Source organism: Nannospalax galili, unplaced genomic scaffold (genome assembly GCF_000622305.1).
Source record: "Nannospalax galili isolate Female #2095 unplaced genomic scaffold, S.galili_v1.0 scaffold105, whole genome shotgun sequence".
Classification (NCBI taxonomy): Eukaryota; Metazoa; Chordata; class Mammalia; order Rodentia; family Spalacidae; genus Nannospalax; species Nannospalax galili.
The window spans coordinates 124,916-149,204 of NW_008354502.1; the positions used below are offsets into that span (position 1 = coordinate 124,916).

Here is a 24,289-nt window from a genome sequence, read left to right on the forward strand (position 1 = left end):
TATATAACTATAAACATCTGGATACAATATCTTTATAAAGATTCTGATTCTGAGAGATATGAAAATACAAAATACTTTGCCAATCATAGGTTGACTACTGTATTCATTATGAATGCCTTCAATTTGGCCTTTCATGTTTAGGATGCTGAGTGTTAATTAGAGTTAACTTGGAAAAGGAGGTGCTGGAGAAAGGCAGGCAGGCACTCAGATCAGAGAACAAGACTTTGGTCTTTAAGACCTGTTTTGGGAAAAGGCACTTTAGCATGAGTAGCCCAGTGTTCTGATTCAAGGGCTAGAAGGTATGTTTAAAAATCATTCAAATCTGTCTTGCTGAAGAGAGAGGGGCAGGCAGGATGGAACAGTGGGTGTTTAAGATTGTTTAGGATTGAGTTCTGGTGGGCCTGAAATAACTTCTCCATATGAGAAAAAGTATGGAAAAGACTTTCTTTACTGATTTCTCCAGGACAAACGTCACTCATGAGTGAGTTCTACACTTTTCATACTGAATTACTCCATTCCACAGAGTGGTAATTAACCATACAGACTGCTCTGCAAAATATTTTGTTATTTTTATCCCTCAAGCAGTAGAGAGCATGTGAAGTACTTACCATCAACACTTTATCCATATAGAATTCTCGGCCAGGGCTCCCATCATTGTATTTTGTATCAATGGCAAAACACAAGAATAATACATCCACTACCATTTCGTAAATGGACAGGAAGCAATGAGCGACTAGGAAAGCAAAGAGGCAGACGATGATCAGAGGCAGCACCCATACTGTGTAATCCTGCTGGTAGTTGAGCAGCATAATCCCAGCCAAACCCGTGCTGCAGACTATCAGCACCTGCAGCAGAGAGAGCAAAGACCACACTTAATATCCTATGGCAGAAAGCTGCGGACTGCAAATCCTCTACGCTTTAAAAATGATGACTGTGTAAGGCTGTTCCATCCCAAATTAAAATGCATATTCGACATCTACTCACACAAAGATACTCAGGTACACTGCATAATATAAAATTTAAAAACACAGTAAATGGCTCTTGTTTATACTAAAGATAACTGAGTTTGCTAAATGCCGTGTTGCTCCAGAAAACTTCACCAATGAGAATCTGGTAATAAAATAAATGTGTGCATATTTTAGAAAAAAAGTTTTCTTAGCACTCAGAAAATTATTAGGACACTGGAACTGACAAATTTTTTCTAAACACTCTTACATATATGAGATATTATATATTATATATACACACAAATAATGAAAATTTCATTAAAATTTATAACATACTATAAATGCTTCATAAATACTTACTGAATGGTCTAATTCCATCTTATGAGTGATTTAAAATTTATTTAAGCATTTTCCTACTATTGGAGAGTTATATTTTAGAATAAATGATGTGACAACACCTCTTATTCTTGGAACTTTTCCTATGGTTCATATTTTATTTGATATAGAATATATAGTAAATATAGCTTTCCATGAAGTTTAGGTTTGGACTATCTGTGAAGCAAGTTTTCATCCACAGAAAAATAATGAACAGTCACCTTGATTACTGGGAAGAGTTATGTGCTTGGATGCTTCATCACCTCATTTTTTTTAAGGTTCTCTTAATACATTGTATTTCAGCTTACCAATAATCCTATGAATACTTTATGGCAAATAATTTAAAGCCCATTTTATAGATTGGGAAATACACTTAGAAATGTTAGTTAACCTGCTAGGGTCATAGAGAAAGGAGCAGGTTCCACTAAAAAAATGGTCTCATAATGCCAACCCCAGGGCTCTTTCCAGCTGAAACCCAGCCAACGCATAGTATCGACACACAGCAGTAATAGGTTACTCTGAATCTTAGACATACTCCTCCCTGGCCCTCTGCTTAGCTCAGCACCAGGCTTTAAATAAAGAAGACTCCAGAGTGAGAGCAGCCTCCTCTTCTCTAGTACTACGGTCAGGCAGACTACATCTTCCTCTGTGTCACTACCAGAGCTTCCTTCCTTCACCTTCATCTGAACCATGAACTGTAACGCATTAGATGACACACTGGCTCAGCTATAAATCACTGATGCTCAGATGCTGTCACAGAGCAAACTAGGACTGCCAGAGCAGACCTGTCCTGTCCCACCATTTCTACAGCCATGTACTTATAAGCCATCTCTTACAGTGGCTTATTTTCTGGGATGATTTCCATAGGTGGCTAATTATATAATTTCTTAACACTCAATACAGTTTCAATTTTAAAGTGAGTTATTTCTTAGGCTGTCTTCAAATTCCGTACATTCCCTCTATGAGAGAGCTGGAGTTCATCTTTTTTTTTTTTTTTTAAGACAGGGTATCCCTGTAGCCCCAGCTGGCTTGGAACTCGTTATGTAGATCAGGCTGGCCTAGGTCTCACAGAGATCTGCCTGCCTCTGCCTCCTGAGTACTGAGATGAAAGGCGCATGCTTCCATGCCTAGCTTGGTTCTTTATGTTCTTACCATGCCCCTAATGCCAAACCATAAATTTTTGAGATCACTTATAGGAAAAAAGTGTGACTCAAAGTGGATAGGCTGGCTTGGAACTCGTTATGTAGATCAGGCTGGCCTAGGTCTCACAGAGATCTGCCTGCCTCTGCCTCCTGAGTACTGAGATGAAAGGCGCATGCTTCCATGCCTAGCTTGGTTCTTTATGTTCTTACCATGCCCCTAATGCCAAACCATAAATTTTTGAGATCACTTATAGGAAAAAAGTGTGACTCAAAGTGGATAGTGGGACAAGGCCGTTAAGATGGCGGCTGCATGTTACATCATATAAGAAATAGCTTCAAGATAAATGGAACAATGACTTCAAAATATAATTGAAGAGCACCATGCATTTACTTAAACAGGTTACATGATGGATCTCAAACTACAGAGCAGCTAGGAATGCAGATTCCAGGGCTCTGACCACAGAAAGTGGACTGGTTGAATCAAAGATGAAGCCCAGCAATATGCATCTTAAAAGCATCCCAGGCACTGACAAAGTGCACAGCCTATATCGCAAGAAGCACTGTTCTATGTGATCTTCATGATAGGGTATGCATATGTGCTGGATAGCTTTAGTGTCAACTTGACACACTTGGGTTGAGGGAGCCTCAATTGGGAAATTGTCTCCATAGGACTGGCCTGTGGCCATGTCTGTGGGGCATCTTCTTGATTGTTAAGTGACATGGGAGGGCCCAGCCCACTGTGGGTGGTGCCATCCCTGGGCAGGTGGGCCTGTGTTGCATAAGAAAGTAAGCCAGTAAGCAGCATTCCTCCATGGCCTGTGCTCCACCTCCACCTCCAGGTTCCTGCCCTGAGCCCCTACCTTGGGCTTCCTAATGAACTGTGACCCAGGAGATATAAGATAAAATAAACCCTCTCTTCCCCAAGTTGGTATTGGTCAGAGTATTTTGTCACAGCAATGGAGAAACAAACTAGAACAGCGTACAAAGCCTAGAGGATATGAGAAGGATCACTTGAGACTTCTATTTGTATTTCTCATACATTTAAAACTTAATATTTTTCATAATGCATAGGTTAGTAAAATGTGTACATATATCATTAATAAATGAGAGTAAATACGGGGGCTGGGAGATATAGTAATAGCTCAGTGGTAGAATGTTTATCTAGCATACACAAGGCTCTGGGTTCAATCCCTAGCACTCTAAGAAGAGCAAAAGAAGGCATACATTTTATGGGTAGTGCTTTAGCTTTGTTTTCTAATAGAATATATGTTTTTAAAGATTTAGACACTTCTATTCCAGAGGATAAGATATTTAAGTACAGTATAAGGTATTCCAACACAGGGTAGGAATGTGAGGATTCAGGAAGTCAATGAAGGATGCCAGTTTTGGAGTCAAAATGATGGAGATTTGGATTTCAGTTACTACTTAGCTTTGTGACCCTAAATAAGTTCATTTACCATTTCTAAGCCAGTTTTTCTATCTTTGAAAGAGACATAAACATACACACATTTCATGATATTAAAATTAGTATTAAAAACACTGACTATTATGTCTGGCTAATGTTTGTCCTTTGTTCCCCTACCAACCTCAAGTCCTGCATTTATGCTTTTTCCTTGGAAACTGTATTTGGAGAGATTTTTGTTTACCAATAAGATAGCATTTATAAAATGCATATCCTCAAATAAATTGTCAACTACAAAATATAATAATGTGAGAAAAAGTATTACAAAGTAGAGACAAAGTAATTCACAAAGAAGTTAACAAGAGATCCTAGCAGACAGACTGAGAGGGTGGGTTCGGACCTCAATCAATGTAGCAGCTCTGACCTCAGCAGACCTCCAGAGAGTGCCCAGTTCTGGTCTCCCTCAGGTCTCCCTCTGGCAGAGGGCCTGGGAATGCAGGGGACTGCTTGAGAGCCCCCAGATCCTGCCTCCACGTGGTGGTCCTTTTAATAAGATGATGACATACAGAAGTTTCTTCTGCATGAAATAACTACCAGAATCACTTCAGCTGAGCCTGATTGCTAAACATTGTCAAAATTGGGCATGTTTACGGTTGTGCTCATTCATTAAAGAAAGGCCAAGCAGGGTCATTGGACCCTCGCCTCATTATCCAGCCACTCTTCCCAGCCAACTATATGTAATTTGGCCCTAATCACACATGGCCTCCTGGATTTGGGGAGGGCTAAAGTATACAATCTGAGGAAGGCTAGGAAGAGAAGGCATGACCCATCCTGGGTAAAGGCTTTCCAGTGTGCATACCCTTAGGTCATACATATACCTCAGCAACCCCTCAGTTATATCGGTAAGTAAGCTCAATAGATTTATTGGTTCCCCAGTAAAACTTTAATCAAACATTGGCTTGGCGCTAGAACCTTAAAAGGGAATAAGCATTGCTTAGCATCCCCAGGAAAAGAAGTCTTACAACAGATGGAAAATTTATTAATGCTATTATGTCTCATAATTATTTTTAAAGAAAAGAAAATGAGAGTGTAAAAGGTGTTAAAAGGATATGGGAATGGAGAACAGACAGAAAAAAATGAGAAAGCCTAAGCAAGTGATGAAGATCTGTGTGGGTTTGTTATGATATGAAGGATGACACAAAAATAATACACACATAATCTTAAAATGTCTATGATCATAGTATAGTCAACTAGTTTAAGGAAAAAAATATGTATCTAGTCAAGGTTTATCTGAGAATATTTGGTTTTGTGCCTAAGCCTTATCTACATAGCACATGATATTAAAAGTACCAGACTGGTGGAACTAACCTTATTGGATGTTTAACAGCCATAGTTTGAGGCCTATACTGATGTGGTCAGAGGAACTTAAAGTACAGTTTTTGCCCCTTGCCCTCTAAGGGTGACTAAGTTCCAGGGGATTATGGAACGTCTCTTAAAATGTCCTGTAACTATGGTGAGTCACCTGTCCTCTTGTTCAGGGAGGACATGAAGACCCCATGAGATAGACTTGAACCAGTGTCCAGTCTACAAAGACGAGGGTCAACCCAGAGAAAACATCTCATCCATGCTTCCAAGTGAAGCCAGACATAATCGAGCAGGACCTTTGACTTATCTTTACATAGATGGAACTAGTAAAAGAAAGGAGCCAGGGACTCCTCCCAAGCCCATGTGATCAATGAGGAACAGATTCTTAAATGACCTTAGGTATAAATACAAATTGATTTATTTGGGCCAACTGTATGGTCTTAAACACCCAAAAGGAGAGGATAACCAAAGAGTAAAGTCATCAATATACTTCTTTAAGAGTTCAAGGGATTACATTGACATTAAGGGTATACTTCTTTAAGAGGTCAAGGGATTACATCCCAGACATTAGGCTTAATTCTATATAAAAAGTTATTTAGACAATTATTTCTCATTGATGATTTTGTTCCTAACCAGAAAGTGTTGCTTAGATGTAAGACTTCAATCTTGGTCTCCAATACTGTAGCGCCCACCTATAGCTAAGGGAGGCAACCAGCTATTGTTCTAAAATGATGGATACATTTGTTTTCTATCCTGATCTTAGAAGCCTTTGAGAGGGAACTGACACTGATTCTAACCACTCCAATAGCCATCAAAATACCTGAAAGCAAATCCTGAGTCCACCATTCTAGAGTCCAGCCTTGGAAGACAAAAGAAAAATGAGGAGGAACCCAATAGAGGGATGCTTTCGGAAGCCCTTGTCAAGAAATTCCAATGGACTCTCATACAAACATTTGAAAATTGCCCTGTTCTGGCTTTTTTCTAGCTCCCTGTCCAGAACTTGCAATGCTAATGACTCTTGCCTTTTCTTCTCCTTCACATCTCCTATTCATGATTCAAGAATTTTCTTTTCCCTCTAGAGATAAGAGTTATACAATTTGGGAGTCTTTTAGATAGACCCACTGAAGGGGTACTCCAATTGCCTCACCCTGAGTCCCTGTTCATCATGGAAGAAGCCAGAGCGGCCTGCATCCTGATTCGCTATTGGCAATTTGGGTAATCCCTTCAGAGGATGGCGTGATAAGAATAGGAGGTAGGAATTGGCTAGGCAGTTAGAGTAAAAATACCCAAAAGAAAAGTAGCCATTTTCTTGGCTAAAAGTCAAAATGTCCTTGGGCCTCTTAGCAACATACTCCATTCCAAAGGCCAAAAATGTTGAAAGTATTTGAGAACTTGTATGTAATCCTTAAAAGATTTTAGGGTTACCTCTTCAGAGCGGGGAAAGTTAGAGTAGCCAAAAGCCCCATAAAATAAATAAATAAATCAAAGAAGGAGTACATGAAGTTATTAGAAAAAAGTGATGGTGAGATATGGGAGGAGTTGGAGGGGAGGGAGTGGGCACGGATTTGATCAAAACACCATATATGCATGTATGAAATTCTCAATAAATTATTTATTTAAATAAAAGAAAGACATTTTTTTGACTGCATAACTTTGCTGGGGTAAATATCAACATTTTTTTAAAACAAAAACTTTTAAGTAGCTTATAATTATTACCTTAGGATGCTATTTGCCAATGATCACAGGTCACAAGCCACTAAACTAGGAAAGCTACTGCCCCAACCAAATCTAATTCATCATTTATACAGAACATCTTTATGTGGAACATTGGGATCCAAGAACATTGGGAATCTATGGTACTATCATTTTCTTGAAATCTGAGGTTTTCAAAATTTAATTTTAAAAATTTGAGGAAACTCTGCTGGCAGATATAAAAAATAACTCAAAGTGAGTCCATGACCTTTTACCCAGTTCCCTTCAAAGGTAACATTTTGTGCAACTACAGTTCACTACCACAACTGGAATACAGATACTTATACAGTCAAAACACAGAGCAGACACACCATCACAATGATCCGCTCCACTTTTCTATAGCTATCTCCATTTCCACCAGCCCCATCTTTAACCATATAATCACAAATCCACTTTCATTATAGAAATCTCCAAGACCATAACGTGCCTTTCATTAATATATCGATGGAATCATACAGTAGTAATCTTCTGAGATTACGTGTTTTTGTCCACTCAGCATAATTCCCTCGATTCACTCAAGTTATTGCATATAACTAGGTTAAGTCCCTGAGACTGTCTTTCATAATGTTTAAAATGATGCATTTAGGGGCTGGAGAGACGGCTCAGCAGTTAAGAGCACTGACTGCTCTTGCAGAGGACCCGGGTTTGATTCCCAGCACCCACATGATGGCTACAAACTGTCCTTAACTCCAGTTCCAGGGGACTCCGAACCCCTCTTTTCCTCCGCAGCATTGCACGACATGGGTGCACTCACATACATGCAGGCAATACACTCATAACAAATAAAATATTTTTTTTTAACAAATGATGCATTTAAGCCAGGCACACACCTTTAATCCCAGCACTCAGAAAGCAGAGGCAGGTGTATCTCTGTGAGTTCAAGGCCAGCCTGGTCTACATAGTGAGTTCTAGGCCAGCTGGGGCTACAGGGAGCCCCTGTCTCAAAAAGACCAGGAAAAAAAGAGATGCATTCAGTTAAATTACCTGCTACAACACTTTCTATACAATGACAACCTTTTTATTATAATAAATTCTTCCTAAGGGATTTGTGATCAGAAGTATATATGAACGTTGTGTGTGTGTGTGTGTGTGTGTGTGTGTGTGTGTGTGTGTGTGTGAAAGTACTGCAGGGACTGAATCTTCTACAACTGAGCTATACCCCCAGATCAGAACTATATTTTTGTTAGCTACCACGTGAGTGCTGGAAATCAAACCCAGGTCCTCTCCGGGAGCAGCCAGACAGAAAACAAGTGTTCTTAACATCTGAGCCATCTCTCCAGCCTCTCGGAACTATATTTTTTAAAAAAGAAAATAATCTTATCTTCCTGTGTTAGAAAATCAGAAGATACTTTTTCTTATTTTCTTGTCCTTTGAGTTAATTTTTAAATGTATATTTATTATTTTATGTGTATTAGTGTATTGCCTACATGTATTTAAGTGCACCCGGGTCACACACTACTCACAGAAGTCAGAAGAGGGCATTGGATCCCTTGGAATTGGAGTTAGGTACTGTTGTTAGCCACCATGTGGTATTGGGAACTGAATCCAGGTCCTCTGGAAGAGCAGTCAGTGTTCTTAACCACTGAACCATCTCTCCAGTTCTTAAAATGTATATTCAAATATCTTGCAATTTTAAGTCACTTTCCACAATGTTATTATTAGATTTTTTTGTTTTTATTTTCCTCTATGAATGTTTGCCTGTGTGCACGCATGTGTGTATACCACATGCATGACATATCATAGGTGCCCACAGAGGCTAAAAGGGGGAGTCAGAGCCCATGGAACTGGAGTTATAGGCCCTTGTGAGTCCCCATGTGGGTGCTGGGAACTGAACTCGGGTCCTCTGGAAGAGTAGCAAGTGCTCTTAACCACTGAGCCATCTCTCCAGGCCCCAATAATGTTATTATTAAAATTTTATTTTTCTGGAAAGGAATTTGGCAATACAAAGAGTTCTAAGTCATTCCACTTCTACGATTCTAGGTCTGAAAAAAGCCAGCCATAAGTAATAGAGGAGGATTGTTGCAAGGAAGTGTCACTGTAACATACCTTACTAGAAAAAATTTGAGAATAGTTTAAGTTAAAAAAAAGAGAATTGGGGCTGGAGAGATGGTTTAGCGGTTCAGAACATTGACTGTTCTTGCAGAAGACCCGGGTTTGAATCCCAGCACCCACATGGCAGCTAACAACTGTCTGTAACTCCAGTTCCTGGGGATCCTATAGCCTCTTCTGTCCTCTGCAGGCATTGCATGACATAGGTGTACTTACCTACATGTACACAATACATACATACACATAAAATAAAAATAATTTTTTTTAAATTTTATTTATTATTTTTATTTTATGTGTATGCAGGTATTGCCTGCACATAGGTAAGTGCACCCGTGTTTTCCCATGCCCGCAGAGGACTAAAGAGGCTGTAAGATCCCCTGGAACTGGAGTTACAGACAGTTGTTAGCTGCCATGTGGGTGCTGGGATTTGAACCCTGGTCTTCTGCAAGAACAGTCAGTGTTCTTAACCACTGAACCATCTTTCCAGCCCCGAAAAATAATTTTTTAAAAAAGAGAATTAATAGCCAGGTATGGTGGTGCACGCCTTTAATCCCAGCACTTGGGAGGCAGAGGCAGGCAGATCTCTGTGAGTTCAAGGCCAGCCTGGTCTACATAGTGAGTTCCAGGACAGCTGGGACTACAGGGAGACCCTGTCTCAAAAGGACCAAAAAGAAAAAAAGAGAGAGAATTAATCAAGTAAATGATACAAAAATTGTATAACCATATTTAGAAAATGTTTGCTAAAACTAAAATGCTCATAATACCAAGTGAAAAAAATTTACCAAACTTCCCTTTTCCCTTCCTTTTAAATTGTGCTTAATGGCTAACACCCAACTAGCACTGAAGACCGACAGTAGTGCAGTACTAGTAAACCCTTCTCTGTTCGTGGAATGAACGAAGGGCTACGATAAGCCTAAAGGGAAAGTTTTCAGACAGGTCACTAGAACACTAAAAAGACTCAAAGCCAATTTAAAACCATGTATTTCTTATTTATGCATTTTTCCTTATAGAAAGGATGTATATTAAATAGGGAGAACATTGTCTTATGAAACGTATGGGGAAGGCTGTGGAGTTGTCCATACTTTCAAAATCCAAAGGTAACCAACCACCAGTGACATTCTGAGATAATTAGCTTTTCTTCTTTTTCATTACACATTATCGTTATTTTCTATTTGGTGAATCTGGAGATCAAAGCTTGGGCCTCCTACATGCTCAGTACAAGCTGTGTCACCAAGCTTCAAGTCCTGTCAGTAACACACATTTTTAAACAGTGTTGTGACAGCCTAGTAATTTTGCTCAGCCTTTTTGTTGATTGAGTTATATATTTCTTCATCATATTATAAACTCCTAACAAGAACACACTTAACAGTCTGGCTATTAAACCCCTCATTTCCCTACTGCTCACTATCACATTTTTTACAGAGGGCCACTATAATAAATAATGCTACATTTATTTTGTATTTAGAACCATTTACAGGGATAGTTCTGCCATCATTGCAATCATTAAATAAAAAGGCTCTTTTTTTTTTAAAGTCCAAGGACAGACTTAATGCTAGTTGGAACAATGACAGTGCAGTTAGAAGTCAGCCGGGCCCGAGGGTGAGCGCCAACTCTGCCACATTCTAGCTCTCAAAATGTAGCCACCTTCACTTCCCAACACTTTGGTTCCCTTTGCTACGAAATGAAGATTAAACAGTAATGGCTCACCTGCTTGGGGAGAACCAGCACTGCCAGTTAATGTAATTTTTCTCCCCTTTTCTTCTAAATGGTTTTACCTTTAAAAAAGGCTCTCTCTCTCTCTCTCTCTCTCTCCCTCTCTCTCTCTCCCCTCCCCGCTCCCTCCCTCCCCCTCGTGCATGTGAGATTTGTTTTATTTTAGCTCTAGGAATAAATTATAAATTTGTAAGCAAAAACTCTAGAGCCTTGCAAGATCAATTGTATACCATATAGGCTATTATAGTCAAGAGCAGTGTCAGAGAGCCGGGTGTGATGGCACATGCCTATAATCCCAGGACTCAGGAGGCAGAGGCAGGCGGATCTCTGTGAGTTCAAGGCCAGCCTGGTCTACATAGTGAGTTCTAGGCCAGCTGGGGCTACAAGGAGACCCTGTCTCAAAAAGCCCAGGAAAAAAAAAAAAAGAGCAGTGTCAGGATCTTAAAAAAGACTAATTCATTCTATCTTTACTATAAAAAATGTCTTCTTGTGTAAAAATACAACAAGAACAAATTTATTATGATGTAAACTTGATTATAAATATTCAAATAATTCTCCTTACATTTTAGATGGTCTTTACCTACAAAGCTACATACTTCAAATGACACAGCTCAATATGCTTCTATTAAATCAAAGAATTTTCCCTTAAAAGACATTTTAAAAGGACAGTGGCTGGCGCAACCTCAGTATTCATTAGTAGGAAAACATTTACGGATAGTGTTTAATGGGATATTGACTGTATCTATCATGAGCAAATAGGAAGCCTATCAAGGCAAGCTGGGAAAGGTGTATGATACTGTAAACTGGAAGGCATGGACCCAGGAGGTGCGTATGCTATGACTGTTTTACTACAGAAACAGAGGTCTGTGACGTATCCCTGGGAGAGAACACAAACACTAGATAGCAGTCTAACACTAGTACTAATGCAATATTCTTTCCTCATTTTTCAAACTTTCTGAATATTTTTTTGTTTTAAATGCAGATACAATGAAATCTAAATGTAATGCTAGTTGTGATTTCATAGACTTTGACAGCATGGAATAAACTCTTTTCTCAGACACATCTAAGGAAAGCAGGTCTCATCCCCTAATAGCTCTACTTTAAAAGAATTTATATATGACAATATCTAATATTCACTCCCAAACTGCTAACATCCACCCAGAATTAACAGCGTATCAATCACTGTACTAGATGCCCTGCTTATATTATCCAGTGTGGGCCTCATGACACCAGAAGTGTGGCTCTATTATTATTCCTGTGTCCCTAGTATTACCCCCATAAACGGTCACACAACCAGTATTAAGAGTCAGGATTTAAACCAGGAGTTTAGGCTCCACACCCAGTTCTACCCCAATTGTGGTTCCTAATTCTCTGTGTATGGCGCTGGCTAGCAAACACATAGTTTTGCATATGTTGGATAAGTGTTTTACTGAGCTACACCTGGAGCCCTCCTAATTCCTTCTTTTTAAAAAAATTTATTATTTATTATTTTTATTTTATGTGTATGAATGTATTGCCTGCATGTTTGTGAGTGTATCTGTGTCATGCAGTGCCTGTGGAGGTCAGAGTGGGTGTCAGATCTCCAGGAACTTGAGTTACAGACAGTTGTTAATTGACATGTGAGAGCTGGGATTTGAACCCGGGTCCTCTGCAAGAGCAGGGATTGCTCTTAACCACAGAGCCATCTCTCAAGTTCCCTAATTTCTTCTTTAAAAAATTATTATTATTAGTGTGTGCACATGTCGCAAGGGGGTGAGGGTGGGGGCGAGAGTGCCTTAATGCATGTGTGGAGGTCAGAGGACAACTCTGTGACGTCTTCCTCCTTTACCTCAGTGTTGGCTTTAGACATTGAAGTCAGGTCACCAGGCTTACACAGCAGGTGCCTTTACCCACTGAGCCATCTCACCAGCTCTCTTAAGTCTTCCTTTTTTCATTTTTTTAGACAGAGTCTCCTTGTAGCCCTAGCTGGCCTGGAACTTGCTATGTAGATCAGGCTGGCTTTGATCTCACAGAGATCTTCCTGCCCCTGAGTCTACATGCTGGGACTAAAGATGTGCACCACCATACCCAGCATCTGATTCTTTATAGTTCAAAATACATACAGAGAAACATAGACTTTGCCTTGCTGTATCACCATTTTCTCATCCGTTAACTGAGAATAATAGAACTTACCTTACAAATGTATCGTGAAGATTAAATGAACATAACATATGTAAAGTTAAAAAGTACCTCATGTACATTAAAGGTATTGTAAGTGCTTGCTACATATTAAATCACTTCTAATTTTATGTGGGCTTAAATATTTTGTAAATTAAAAAACAAAACATTTACTCAGACAATATATTTGTCTCTGTTAATATACTTGGCCTTACCTTGCCTAGGAATAGCATGAAGTCTCCCACTGTGTTGATGGCGGCCACTCGCAAAGCATTTTCCACCAGAATGACAAAGGCATCCTTTGCTGAGGTGCAGAAGTTGGTGCTATTGATAGCTGTGGCTGTGTATGCATTCTGGACAAAAGGAGAGATTTTCATCAGTCAACAGAAACATACTTTCAAAAGACACAAGCCATGCATGGTTACAGAACAGCTTTTTAAAATGACTTCATTCAAAACCACAACTTTTATGAAAAAAGAAACAAAACTGAGACTGGGCACAGAAAATATGAGACACAAAGAGGCAAAATGGAAGAAAGAAGAAAAGTAAAACCTGCTATGGTAAAAAGAGCTTCTTTGCAACTGGCTTAATTTGGGTCCTGTAAGAACATATACAAGCCTTTTCAATATCCATGAACTTCCTCCCTGTCTTCCAAAAATCAAACAGAATTTCACCTTTTCTGGATATCTCAAATTCATGAGTAGGGGGACTAGTGATACACTGTTAACCATTCCTTTGCTGTTCAAGATGCAGAACATTTCACAGCTGAGGAGAAAGAACTGTACCAAATAGGTCACTGCCTATGGTTCTTAAGTTTCTTCAGCAAAGGGCAAGGATGGAATTATCTCCAAGGAATTCAGGATGACTGTAATAACATAGAATTTCATCATATAAATTGGGACTAGATACTGATGGAATATATTGGAATGTTTATCTCAAAAGAAAATATACAAGTATTTTAAAGAAATCATACTAAAATTTCCTGTTAGCTAGTGCATGCATGTGTTCACTCACTCACTCACTCGTTCATTCATTCATTCATTCATTCATTCATTCATTCATTCATTCATTATTTGCTCCCTCATACTGTCATCTGTCAGCCTGTCTTATCAGTTATAAGACAGCAGGAACAACCATCTAACTGCAGTACTCCATATTTTTTCTATCTTCCACAAAACTCCTTTTGAAACATTCTACAATACATCAGAGAGGTAAAAATAAACTATACTTTGGAACTTGTGTAACAGTAACCCTGCTGGGGAAAGGCATTGTTCCAGCCAGACCTATTCTCAAAGAACACAGAACAGCTCCCAGTGCTCACTAGTTTTCTAAGTATTTACAAAAATACCCATTGAGCCATTTATTCCACAGAAAGAACAGTCAAACAATCACCTAAAGGTTATAGCCATACCTGACCTGCTGGTTGCCTTTGTAAATAAAGTTTTATTGGAACAATGCCTTGCTTATTTGGCAGATATAAGCATTTACGACAGAGATTACACGGCCCATATTGCCAAGATACTTTCTGGTTCTTTTCAGAAAAAAAGTGGCTGATCTCTGTTCTGCAGTACTGCTGAGGATTTATATTAACCCCACTTATAGTCTATGGAAACCCCTTTCTTATCCTTTCTGAAACACAGGCCATGTATGCAAATTTCGATTTTAATAATTCCCTCCAGAACTTCTATTCTTTTAGCATTTTTTATTATAATTCTTCCTCCTTTTATTTCCTCCCATGTTGCTGGGAATCAAACATAGAGCCTCAAACATGCTAGGTAAGTGTTCTACTACTAAGCTATAGCTACAGTACCTTCTTTCTTCTCTCTCTCTCTCTCTCTCTCTCTCCCTCCTTCCTTTCATTTACTTATTTATTTACTTATTTACCTGTTATTTATTTATTTATTTATTTATTTATTTATTTATTTATTTATTTAGCCAGAGATAGGGTCTCCTGTAGTCCAGGCTTGTATCAAACTTAATATGTAGCTAAGGATAGCCTTGAATTCCTGATCCTCCTACCTCTACCTTCCCAGTGCTTAGAATAGGCATACACTACCATGCCTGGCGAATTCTTAACTCAATATTTAACTAATAGAGGTCTGTAGTGATCTAGAGTGTAACTCCTTTGAAGAGAAATGCCTTTATTTATTTGTTTGTTTGTCTGTTGGTTTGTTTATTATTTTTGCAGTGCTGGGGCTTAAACCTAGGGTCTTGTGCTTGTTAGGCAAGTGCTCTACTGTTGAATCATATTCACAGCCCTTTCCTCCATATTCTTAAGATATGTCAAAAAGGCTAAAGGAGTAGTTAGTAACAAATTTTCAGGGGAAAATACTCTCCCATAGTAACAATTTACACTGACTATGAGATATAGTCTGATTTAAAAAGCATTATAAATCCAGAATTGAGAAAATCGGGCAACTCATTAATTAATTTTTAAAATAATATTTTACTTACTCTTTGAAATTTCATACATTTACACATGTATTTCAATCATATCCACCCACCACCACCTTACATTCCTTCCAGTGCCCCTGACCCTGTTTCCCTCCTGTCTTCTTTTTAAAATTGTTATTAATAACGCCAAGTCCAATTAATGCTGCCCATATGTGCATGGGTGTGGGGGCAGCATCTCACTGTATATCTTAGGCCAGCCTGGAACTCACTCTGTAACCCAAGATAGTATCTTGGACTTGCAATCCTCCTGCCTCAGCCTTTGAAGTGCAAGGATTATAGACTGTGTCACAATGCTTGGACAGGACAATCTATTTAAATCAACTAGGCTTGTAGGAACAAGTCAGGCTGAACCCTAATGCCCTCCCTTTCTAGTTCCACCAGGAACCTTCTTGAAACAGCATGCAGGACAAGAGAGGCCCTATGCCCGTCTCCTCTGTCACCATCGTTTCAGCTGTCTCCAGCAGAGGCTCCAACACTTGCAAATTAAGCTACAAGCACATCTGAGAGCATGTGGGAATGCCCCCTCCTCCTCTCTTCTTCTTGCCCATCTGCTGCTCATACAGCAGACGTCTAGGTGGAGACAAAGAAGCGGCCGCACTCATCTCTATCCATCAACTCTATATCCTCGTAGAAATGGATCCTTCCTGGCAATATTCCTTCTGATCCGCACAACTTCACTGTCTTCACTATAACTGAAAACACAGACACTGTACAAGCCCTTCCACCTATCCCAGGACATGAAGATGAGCTGCATGAACTCAGAAGTCAAGCTGAGCTACCTCTTTTAGGAAGGAAAATGTACTATGTCACAGCATACCAAAGCAACTTCCCTCTGCTTCCTATCTATCAGTCTAGAAGGGTTCGTGCTAAGGTTCTCACAAAGTTCTGGGTCCTCTCTGGTTTTCCATGGTCACTGTCCTGAGCTTTCTGCTACAGATGACTTAGTTGAGATTTCAGGAGTTCATCAGCCTTCCTTATCAACTGAGCTAATATGCCCACAGACAGCACCACACATTAACATTAGTCTGTGCCCAATACAATGATTCACTTAACAGGAACAAGCTGGACAGTAATGGTAGAAGGAAAATGTGCTCTGGGCAATACTACGTGTATGTGTGAATCTTTAAATAAACAGTAACTATTATTCCTTCATTATTTTGGTAGGAATAGAGGACCATGCTGCTTGAATATTATCAATTAAAACGTATTTTTTTAAGTGCACAAAAATGTGTACATACTTACATGAGAGGAGTGTGAGATAATGAGAAGAGCTAGGTAAAATTCTCCAAGACAAGTGATCTGTTACAAGATGTTAGTCTCAATTTTATCTCTAAAACTCAGGAAATCTGCTTTGTTTACAGTTATGTAGAGAGAAACTGATAATGTATGAACATGGACTATGTTTCGTAAGATCTATGGTATATATTGTAGTACACCAAAATATCATCCATTATAAACCCTGCTCACAGAGAAAAGCTTTATGATTTTAGGAGAGCATCTGCCAGCACACAGTGTGAAAAAGCTATCTCCAAATGGTGTTAGAGAACAAGACCTCAGTGATCCAATAACCAAAGAAAAACATGTTCTGGTTGTAATAATCTCTCCACCAAAAGTGGATTCAGTTAGACTAGATATATTACCACCTTCATGTCACATTAAGCACCCAGAGAACATGAGCAGTTCACAGTTCACTGTTTGTCTGCAAAATTCTAGCACCTACACTATAAATAATAAACGGCCTCTCAGTTCTGCTCCTCACTGCTACCCCATAAGCTGTCTACAGCAGTAGCAGCAAACTGGAGCCCATGGCAACCACCCTGCAAAGCCCTAAGAACTATTTATTTACAATGAATCCTCAAACTTTGCAGGTTTTGCTTTTAAATTAGTTTTCAATATATTTTAGTAGCAGGAGACAAAATAGAAACATTAAGAATTCTGTTTTTTTCCTTAGAAAATTGGGAAAGCTAGAGATTATCTACAAATTCACACAGCTACAGACTGGAGGATCTAAGTAGTGACTGCTTTCTTTAGATGAATTATGAACTTCCCATTAGTCTCCATCACTCTCTCTTTCCTTAGACACCCTCCCCCTACTGTCATTTCTGTTCCCTGAACTGCCCCCTTGGTTTGATGAATTTTCCAGCCCTGCTTAAGGCTTTCCATAGGCAGCATGCAAATCTCAGGAGAAAGAGCAGGATAGCATAAGTCAACACAAGGGGACATAATACTCTTCTGAAATGTATTAAGTCAAGCAAAATTCTAAATGGGTGATTAGCACCTATGGTGTGTTCTTGGCTAGCTGGCATTATAATTTACATCATTATTTCACTGTGCTCTATGAACTAGTCCAGGATAATTTCAGAGCAAACAAGTGAATAGAACCTCATCATAAGATTTTAAACATATATAATGAAACTACAGTACTTAAATATTATAGCAGCATAAAATATGCAGATTAAACAACATCTGTACTAGCACAGACTCAAGTTGTGACATATTGGAATTTATTAATCCCAGCATTTGGAAGGCTGAGGCATGAGGATCACTACAAGTTCAAGGCCAACCTGGGCTATAAACTGACATCCCTGTCTCAAAAAACCAAAAAGGAATTTATTATGTAACTAAATGCGCATTTCACAGCATGAGACACTGATCACTAACTCTAGGGCAACTGACTGAATTTCTGACATATCAGAGCTAAGTATTAACCAAAAAAGAAAAAAAGGAAGCCCATAGAAGTCTATTAAAAAGCACAATGCAAAAGTCAGGCAAGAGGGTGTGCGCCTTTAATCCCAGCACCACCTGGGAGGCAGAGGCAGGTGGATCTCTGTGAGATCAAGGCCAGTCTGGCCTACACAGTGAACTCCAGGATAGCTGGGGTTATAGGGAAGCCCTGTTTCAAAAACAAACAAACAAAAAAAGGCAATGGAAAAAGTTACTTGATCTTGAGGTAAGAAAACCTTGTTAAACATAAAAATCAAGTAGGACACCATAAAAGACAAAGTTTGAAAGCGCTGACAAATAAAAACCACTTCTCAAAATGTACAGAATGTGGATGTGATTATAGAATGAGTCTCCATTTGCTGGGAACATGCTGGGTTCCAAGTATGTGCTCAGAGCACTGCAGATATTCTTCTTCCTCAAAATAATAAGCACTACATATGCCATTATTATCCACAGACAAGGGTCATATATTATCAAATACTACCACACTAAATCAAATACTACAAGCCCTCCCTCCAAGTTAATAGGTTTTTTTTTTTTTTTTTTTTTTTTTTTTTTTTTTTTTTAAAAAAAAAAAAAACAGCTGTCCTGAAACTCGCTATGTAGACCAGGCTGGCCTTGAACTCACAGAGATCCGCCTGTCTCTACCTCCCAAGTGCTGGGATTAAAGGTGTGTGCCACCACGCCCAGCTCTTTAAAGATAACTATGTGAGCGAGGTGACACAATGTCTATTTTGCTCTTGTTTTGGCTTTCTAAACTCCGGTATTTTTATATTATGATGATCTTTAGAGAAAATTGATTTTTAGAATTGCTTTTTAAATTATCTCTGCCACGTCTTTTTTAGAGTAAATCACTACTGTTAAGCAAGATTAGGAGTGTGTTTTTAAAAAGAAAAAAAGGGGAGAGGGACTAAGGAGATGGCTCAGCAGTTAAGAGTACTTGCTGCTCTTGCAGACACCTCAGTTCAGTTCCCAGCATCCATATAGGATGGCTTACAACTGCTTGTAACTCCAGTTCTAGGAGATCCAACACCCTCTTCTGGCCTCCACATCTATCTGCATTCATGTGCATACCCACACCCACCCACATATACATGACTATGAGCAAAAATAAATCTTAGAAAAGAAACCGTGGGAGCGGGAGAATAACAACATGTGCTGGGTACCCAAGAGCCAGATAAGAAGGAGTTCATCACCTGGCCTGTATTTCATCCTTATGTAATACTTATGAAGATAGCTATTACCAATTTTTCTCTACTTACTGAGGGAGGAAACCGAGACACAGGTTTCACTGTGATATCCCATATTGTTGATACTGAAATACATCATCAGTATCTGAACTCTCACCACGGCATACCACCCTGACAAGGTTCTAAAAGTCTGGGTCCAATCCTATGCATATGGAAACAAGAAAACTTCATGTTCAGAACACAGTGATTCAGAATGGAGGCAAAATGTGAGGTAACTGCACAATTCCTGGCAGTGCACCACCAAGGTCACAACTACACAGATGTATGGCATCACCAACACACTCTTACACCCCGGGGTTTCATAATACAGGAGAAAGTGTCTGGAGGTCATTTCTCAACACTGCCATGGTCCCCCACATCTTACATACTTCAAACAGATAGGTGCTAGCCCAACTCTCAAGCATCTTATAAGGAGGGTGGTTAAAACATTCTGTGGTAGAAAACTGATACTTAGGCTCTACCTTTCACAACAGGAAGCTTTCTAACATCTTCAATATGGTTTCAAATGAAGCATTCCACACAACACAGGAGCCATGAAGCACTGCATGCAACTACTCACCACATTCCTGTGTTTCATAGTCCCAAACACAATACTAAGTATAAGGGCAGAATTCTCCCTAAAGTTTTGCCCATGCTTGGGTTATTACTGCTCTTTTTTTTGGGTGGGGGGTCTTTTTGAGACAGGGTCTCCCTGTAGCCCCAGCTGTCCTGGAACTCACTATGTAGACCAGGCTGGCCTTGAACTCACAGAGATCCACCTGCCTCTGCCTCCCAAGTGCTGGGATTAAAGGCGTGAGCTACCATGCCCAGCTGGGTTATTACTGTTTTAATACAGCCCTTGAAATATCAAATATCATGTCTAGAAAATGAAGATCCAAATGGACAACACATGCTTTGAAGGCTTGTTCCCAGATGCTGGTGCTGTTTTGGAAGCTGCAGACCCTTCAGAAGGCAAGGCCCAGCTGGAGGAAGTAGGTTGCTAGGGTGGGTCCTTGAAGGTCCTAGTTAGCTCTTGGCTCGGGCCTTATTCTCCACAGCTTGGCCTGCTATAATAAGAGCAGCCTCCACCATGATGGACTGAAACCTCCTGAAACCATGAGCCAAAATAACTTTTCCCTTCCTTAAGCTGTTTCTGTCAGGCGTTTTGGTTACAATGACACAAAAGCTAACTAATACAGGTAAGCTGGGAACAGGAAGTTCTCACTGGCCATGGGCTATCTTGACATCATGTGGTTTTTCTCTCCCTTCTCTGAAGCTGTGTTGTTTCTTTATGAGATTCTTACTTGGAGTTTAATATCACGGCCTTTTTGAACCTCAAGAGTCACTGTTGTAACTTGAAAATCACCTAAGATACATCACACACTTTGTTAGCTTCTGAGAAGACAAAGAAAAATAAGATTCCTGCTCTTCAGTAATCTACAGGTGATGACAGAGAAGGACGTTTCCATTTCTTAGTGTTCTCAAGGGGCACGAAGTTGAGTGTTGGAAGGGAGTCACTCTAGGAACACCTGGGAATATTAAAAAGGCACTGGGGCAGGTGGTGGGAACTAAGGCTAGAAAGCTGGGTTTAGCCTGTCTCTCTGAGGAAAAGCTGCTTATTCTAAGTACAGAACTTAAGGACAATGATGTTTAGCACATCTACCACCTCTCCCCAACTCCCCCAGAAGGATGATTTGGTCCCAAACCAAATTTTGAAGAATTTTTCAGGTTGTTCTGGGTGTTACTAATTATTTTCAAACGCACTTCCAAACACTTGTCCATCTATGGAGAACATTATGATCTGAAAGAACATATGATTACCCATGTTCTCACATTAGTCACAGAACCCAGTAAAGCAAAGTCTGCCATGCCTGTTGATAGTCACAGCCTCATCTTTTCCTACTGTGCAGTGAATGGAGACAGCAGTGTCAGAGGAAGTCACTCAGAGGGAATGGCCAGAAAGTCAGTTTCACTTTGGCCTGTGAGATGGGGCATCAATACATTAGAATAGATTTTTAGGGAATGGAAAAGTAGAATGAAAATGAGGAGCAAGGGCTGGCAAGATGGCTCGGGGGGTAAAGATGCTTGTGCAGACCTGACAACCTAACCTCATGTAACCCATGTAAAGGTGGAAAGAGAAAACTAACTCTACAAAGTTGTCTTCTGCCTGCCATATGTACATGCTGGCTGGTACACACGCGCGCGCGCACACACACACACACACACACACACACACACACACACACAATACTACTATACTATTAATAATAACAACAATTTTTTTTTTTAAGTTGGGAAGAGAACACTACATCAAGTCTTACTTGTTCAGATACAGAAAGACAGAGAGGCCCAACCTACATTCCTAAGAATTTCTATCCTCTAAGTAGCTACTCCAGCCAGCTTTAGAAACAGCACTTCCTAGGCTAAGGAGATGTCTCAGTCAGTAAAGTGCTTGCCATGCTTGAAGACCTGAGTTCAATCCTCAGAACTAATACAAAAAGCTGGGCACAGTGGCATGTACCTGTAATCCCAGCACTGAGGAGACAGAGACAAAGAATCCCTAGGACTTGGTGACCAGCAGCTCTAACTAAAGCAGCAAGCCCCTGGTGCAGTGAGACCCTAGCTCAAAAAAGAAGGTGGAGGGCAATAGAAGAAGGCACCACCCAACATTGATCTCTAGCCTCCATACACATGAATGCACACAGACATATGAACAAGTGTGTACACACACACAAAAACACACGCACACATGCATGCACAGAGAAAAAAACATTGTATAGTATTTCCCAGGCCAACATCATAGTGCTCTAACAGACTGACCAAACAAAACAACAACAACAAAAGACAAACTATCTGGGGCTGGAGAGATGGTTCAGCACTGCTGCTCTTGCAGAGGATCCAAGTTTGGTTCCCAGCACCCACATGGCGGCTAACCATCTGTAATTCCAGTTCCAGGGGATCCGATGGCCCCTTCTGAACCTCCATGGGCAATGTACAACATGGGTGCACTTACATACATACCGGCATAACACTCATATACATAAAATAGAAATAATAGATAAAATACTTTAATAAAAAAACCATCTCTATAGAGACACTGTGATTTTGAATAAGGGGCAGATTCTAAAAAAGAGACAGATATGCACAACAGATGTCCAACATACTAGAGCTTTCAAACAGCATTTAAAATAAGGCATGCTCACAAAAATTCAATAAAAAATGTATATTACAATTTTAAAAATGCAATACTGGTATAAATGCAGTAACAATAGTTAAAGTACAGATTCTTAGGGAAAACTTATAAAAGAATATGAATTAAGAGAAAAGAGCTATCTTTCCAGAAAGATGAATCCCAGTGATGTTTTTATCCATGTATTAAAATTAAGAGTAATAAAGAGGGCTGGAGGGATGGCTTAGCAGTTAAGAGCACTAGCAGAAGACTTGGGTTCAGGACCCAGCACCCACATCGCAGCTAACAACCATCCATAATGCCAGTTTCAGGAGATGCCCTCTTCTTACCTCCATGGGATTGCACACATGGATGTACTTAAACGCATGCAGGTAAAACACTCATACACATAAAAAATTTAAATTTAAATTAAATAAAGATGAATAGAATAAGGATCTTGGCGAGTAACACACTAATTTAAAAAATAAGAGGATTGAAGTAGCACAGTCACAGGATTGATCAGTGTACAAAGTATAATACTGAGAAAAAAATCGAATTTCTTTCAGTTAAGTTTACTTATTTTATCTTGGAAGAATAAACAGCAATCCAATTTTTGAAAGTGAGAGTTCAATGCAGTATTTAAATATATTACCTGATTTAAATAATTTAGGCACTTTTCAAGACACCAAAGGCAACAGATGCAAGATTTCAGCACACATCGTGCACAAGCATTTTCCTGGACAAAGGAAAAAGTGAAAGCATTAATGAGCAAAAAAAACTGACTCACCACACAAAAGACTTTCAGTGTTGGAAAAATAAATAAAAAATTAAAAACCACAAGCTAAACTTCAAAGCCTCCACACACTTCTTTCCTCCTTCAATATAATTGTTGCATATACATAAAGCACCTAAGACTAGCAAGGAGTTTATAATCTAAAAGGGAGGAAGAATGCTAAACATCAAAAGGTTAGAATCAGAATGTGGTACAGCTATGAGTGGAGAACAGAGTGATAACGTGGCTTGGGAAATCACATCCCGAAAGAGTTCTAGGGAAGAGGTAGATTTTGAGCTAAGCTATGTTGAAATCCATGTCATTTCCAAAGTCAAGCAGGGAATTCCTTATACAGTCTAGATATTAAGCCTTTATAAGATATAGTTTATACAAATCTTGTCTCTTTAATCTTTCGATTGTTTCCTAGGCTGTAGAGAAGGGTTTTAGTTTAATGTAATTCCATTTTTGTTGTATGTGCTCTTGTGTTTAAAAAGAAGTCTTTCGCTCACCTCCTTCTGCTTCCCTGGGCCTGCACCACCTGCCACAGGCCTCTCTCTACCAGCAGGCCTCTATCTGGGGTAAGTCCATCACACCCCACCCTCCACACCTTGACTCCCCCAGGCCCATTCACCCTCCCATCTCCCCCGCCAGTCTCTCCTCCCAGTTTGAGCCCTGCCCCACTCCTTGTCTTGGGGCCCAGACACCTGGGGAACCAATACAACTTCCTGATCCTTTTCATTGAGAACAACTTAGTGCCTTCTCTGGGCCCCAGGGGCACCACCCCCACCTCCTTCAGCTTCCCTGGGCCTGCACCACCCACCAGACTCTTTCTGGGATACAGCACACAATACAAAGAGCTGAAGAAAGGAATGACTATACCCAAGGGTTTGCTTAAAGAAATCCAATGAAGGTGTAACTGTGGAAAAGTACAGCTATATCAAGAATGTAAACAGAAATAAAAATGACCGGATTCAATACCCATCTTTCATTAATAACTTTAAATATTAACGGACTGAACTCCCCAGTCAAAAGACACAGA

General features: G+C 39.7%; 1 protein-coding gene across 5 annotated transcripts in view; it reads right to left on the reverse strand.

The window, feature by feature from the left end:
• Positions 1-24,289, reverse strand: part of Slc44a1 (solute carrier family 44 member 1) — a 205,953-nt gene that overhangs the window by 59,492 nt on the left and 122,172 nt on the right. For all 5 annotated transcript variants that reach the window (XM_008851699.3, XM_008851698.3, XM_029555295.1 and 2 more), the window contains exons 12-14: positions 23,131-23,214; positions 13,118-13,255; positions 609-845 (exon numbers count right to left, since the gene is read on the reverse strand). In XM_008851699.3, the coding sequence (XP_008849921.1) occupies positions 609-845; positions 13,118-13,255; positions 23,131-23,214 (459 nt within the window). The remainder of the gene's footprint in view (positions 1-608; positions 846-13,117; positions 13,256-23,130; positions 23,215-24,289) is intronic.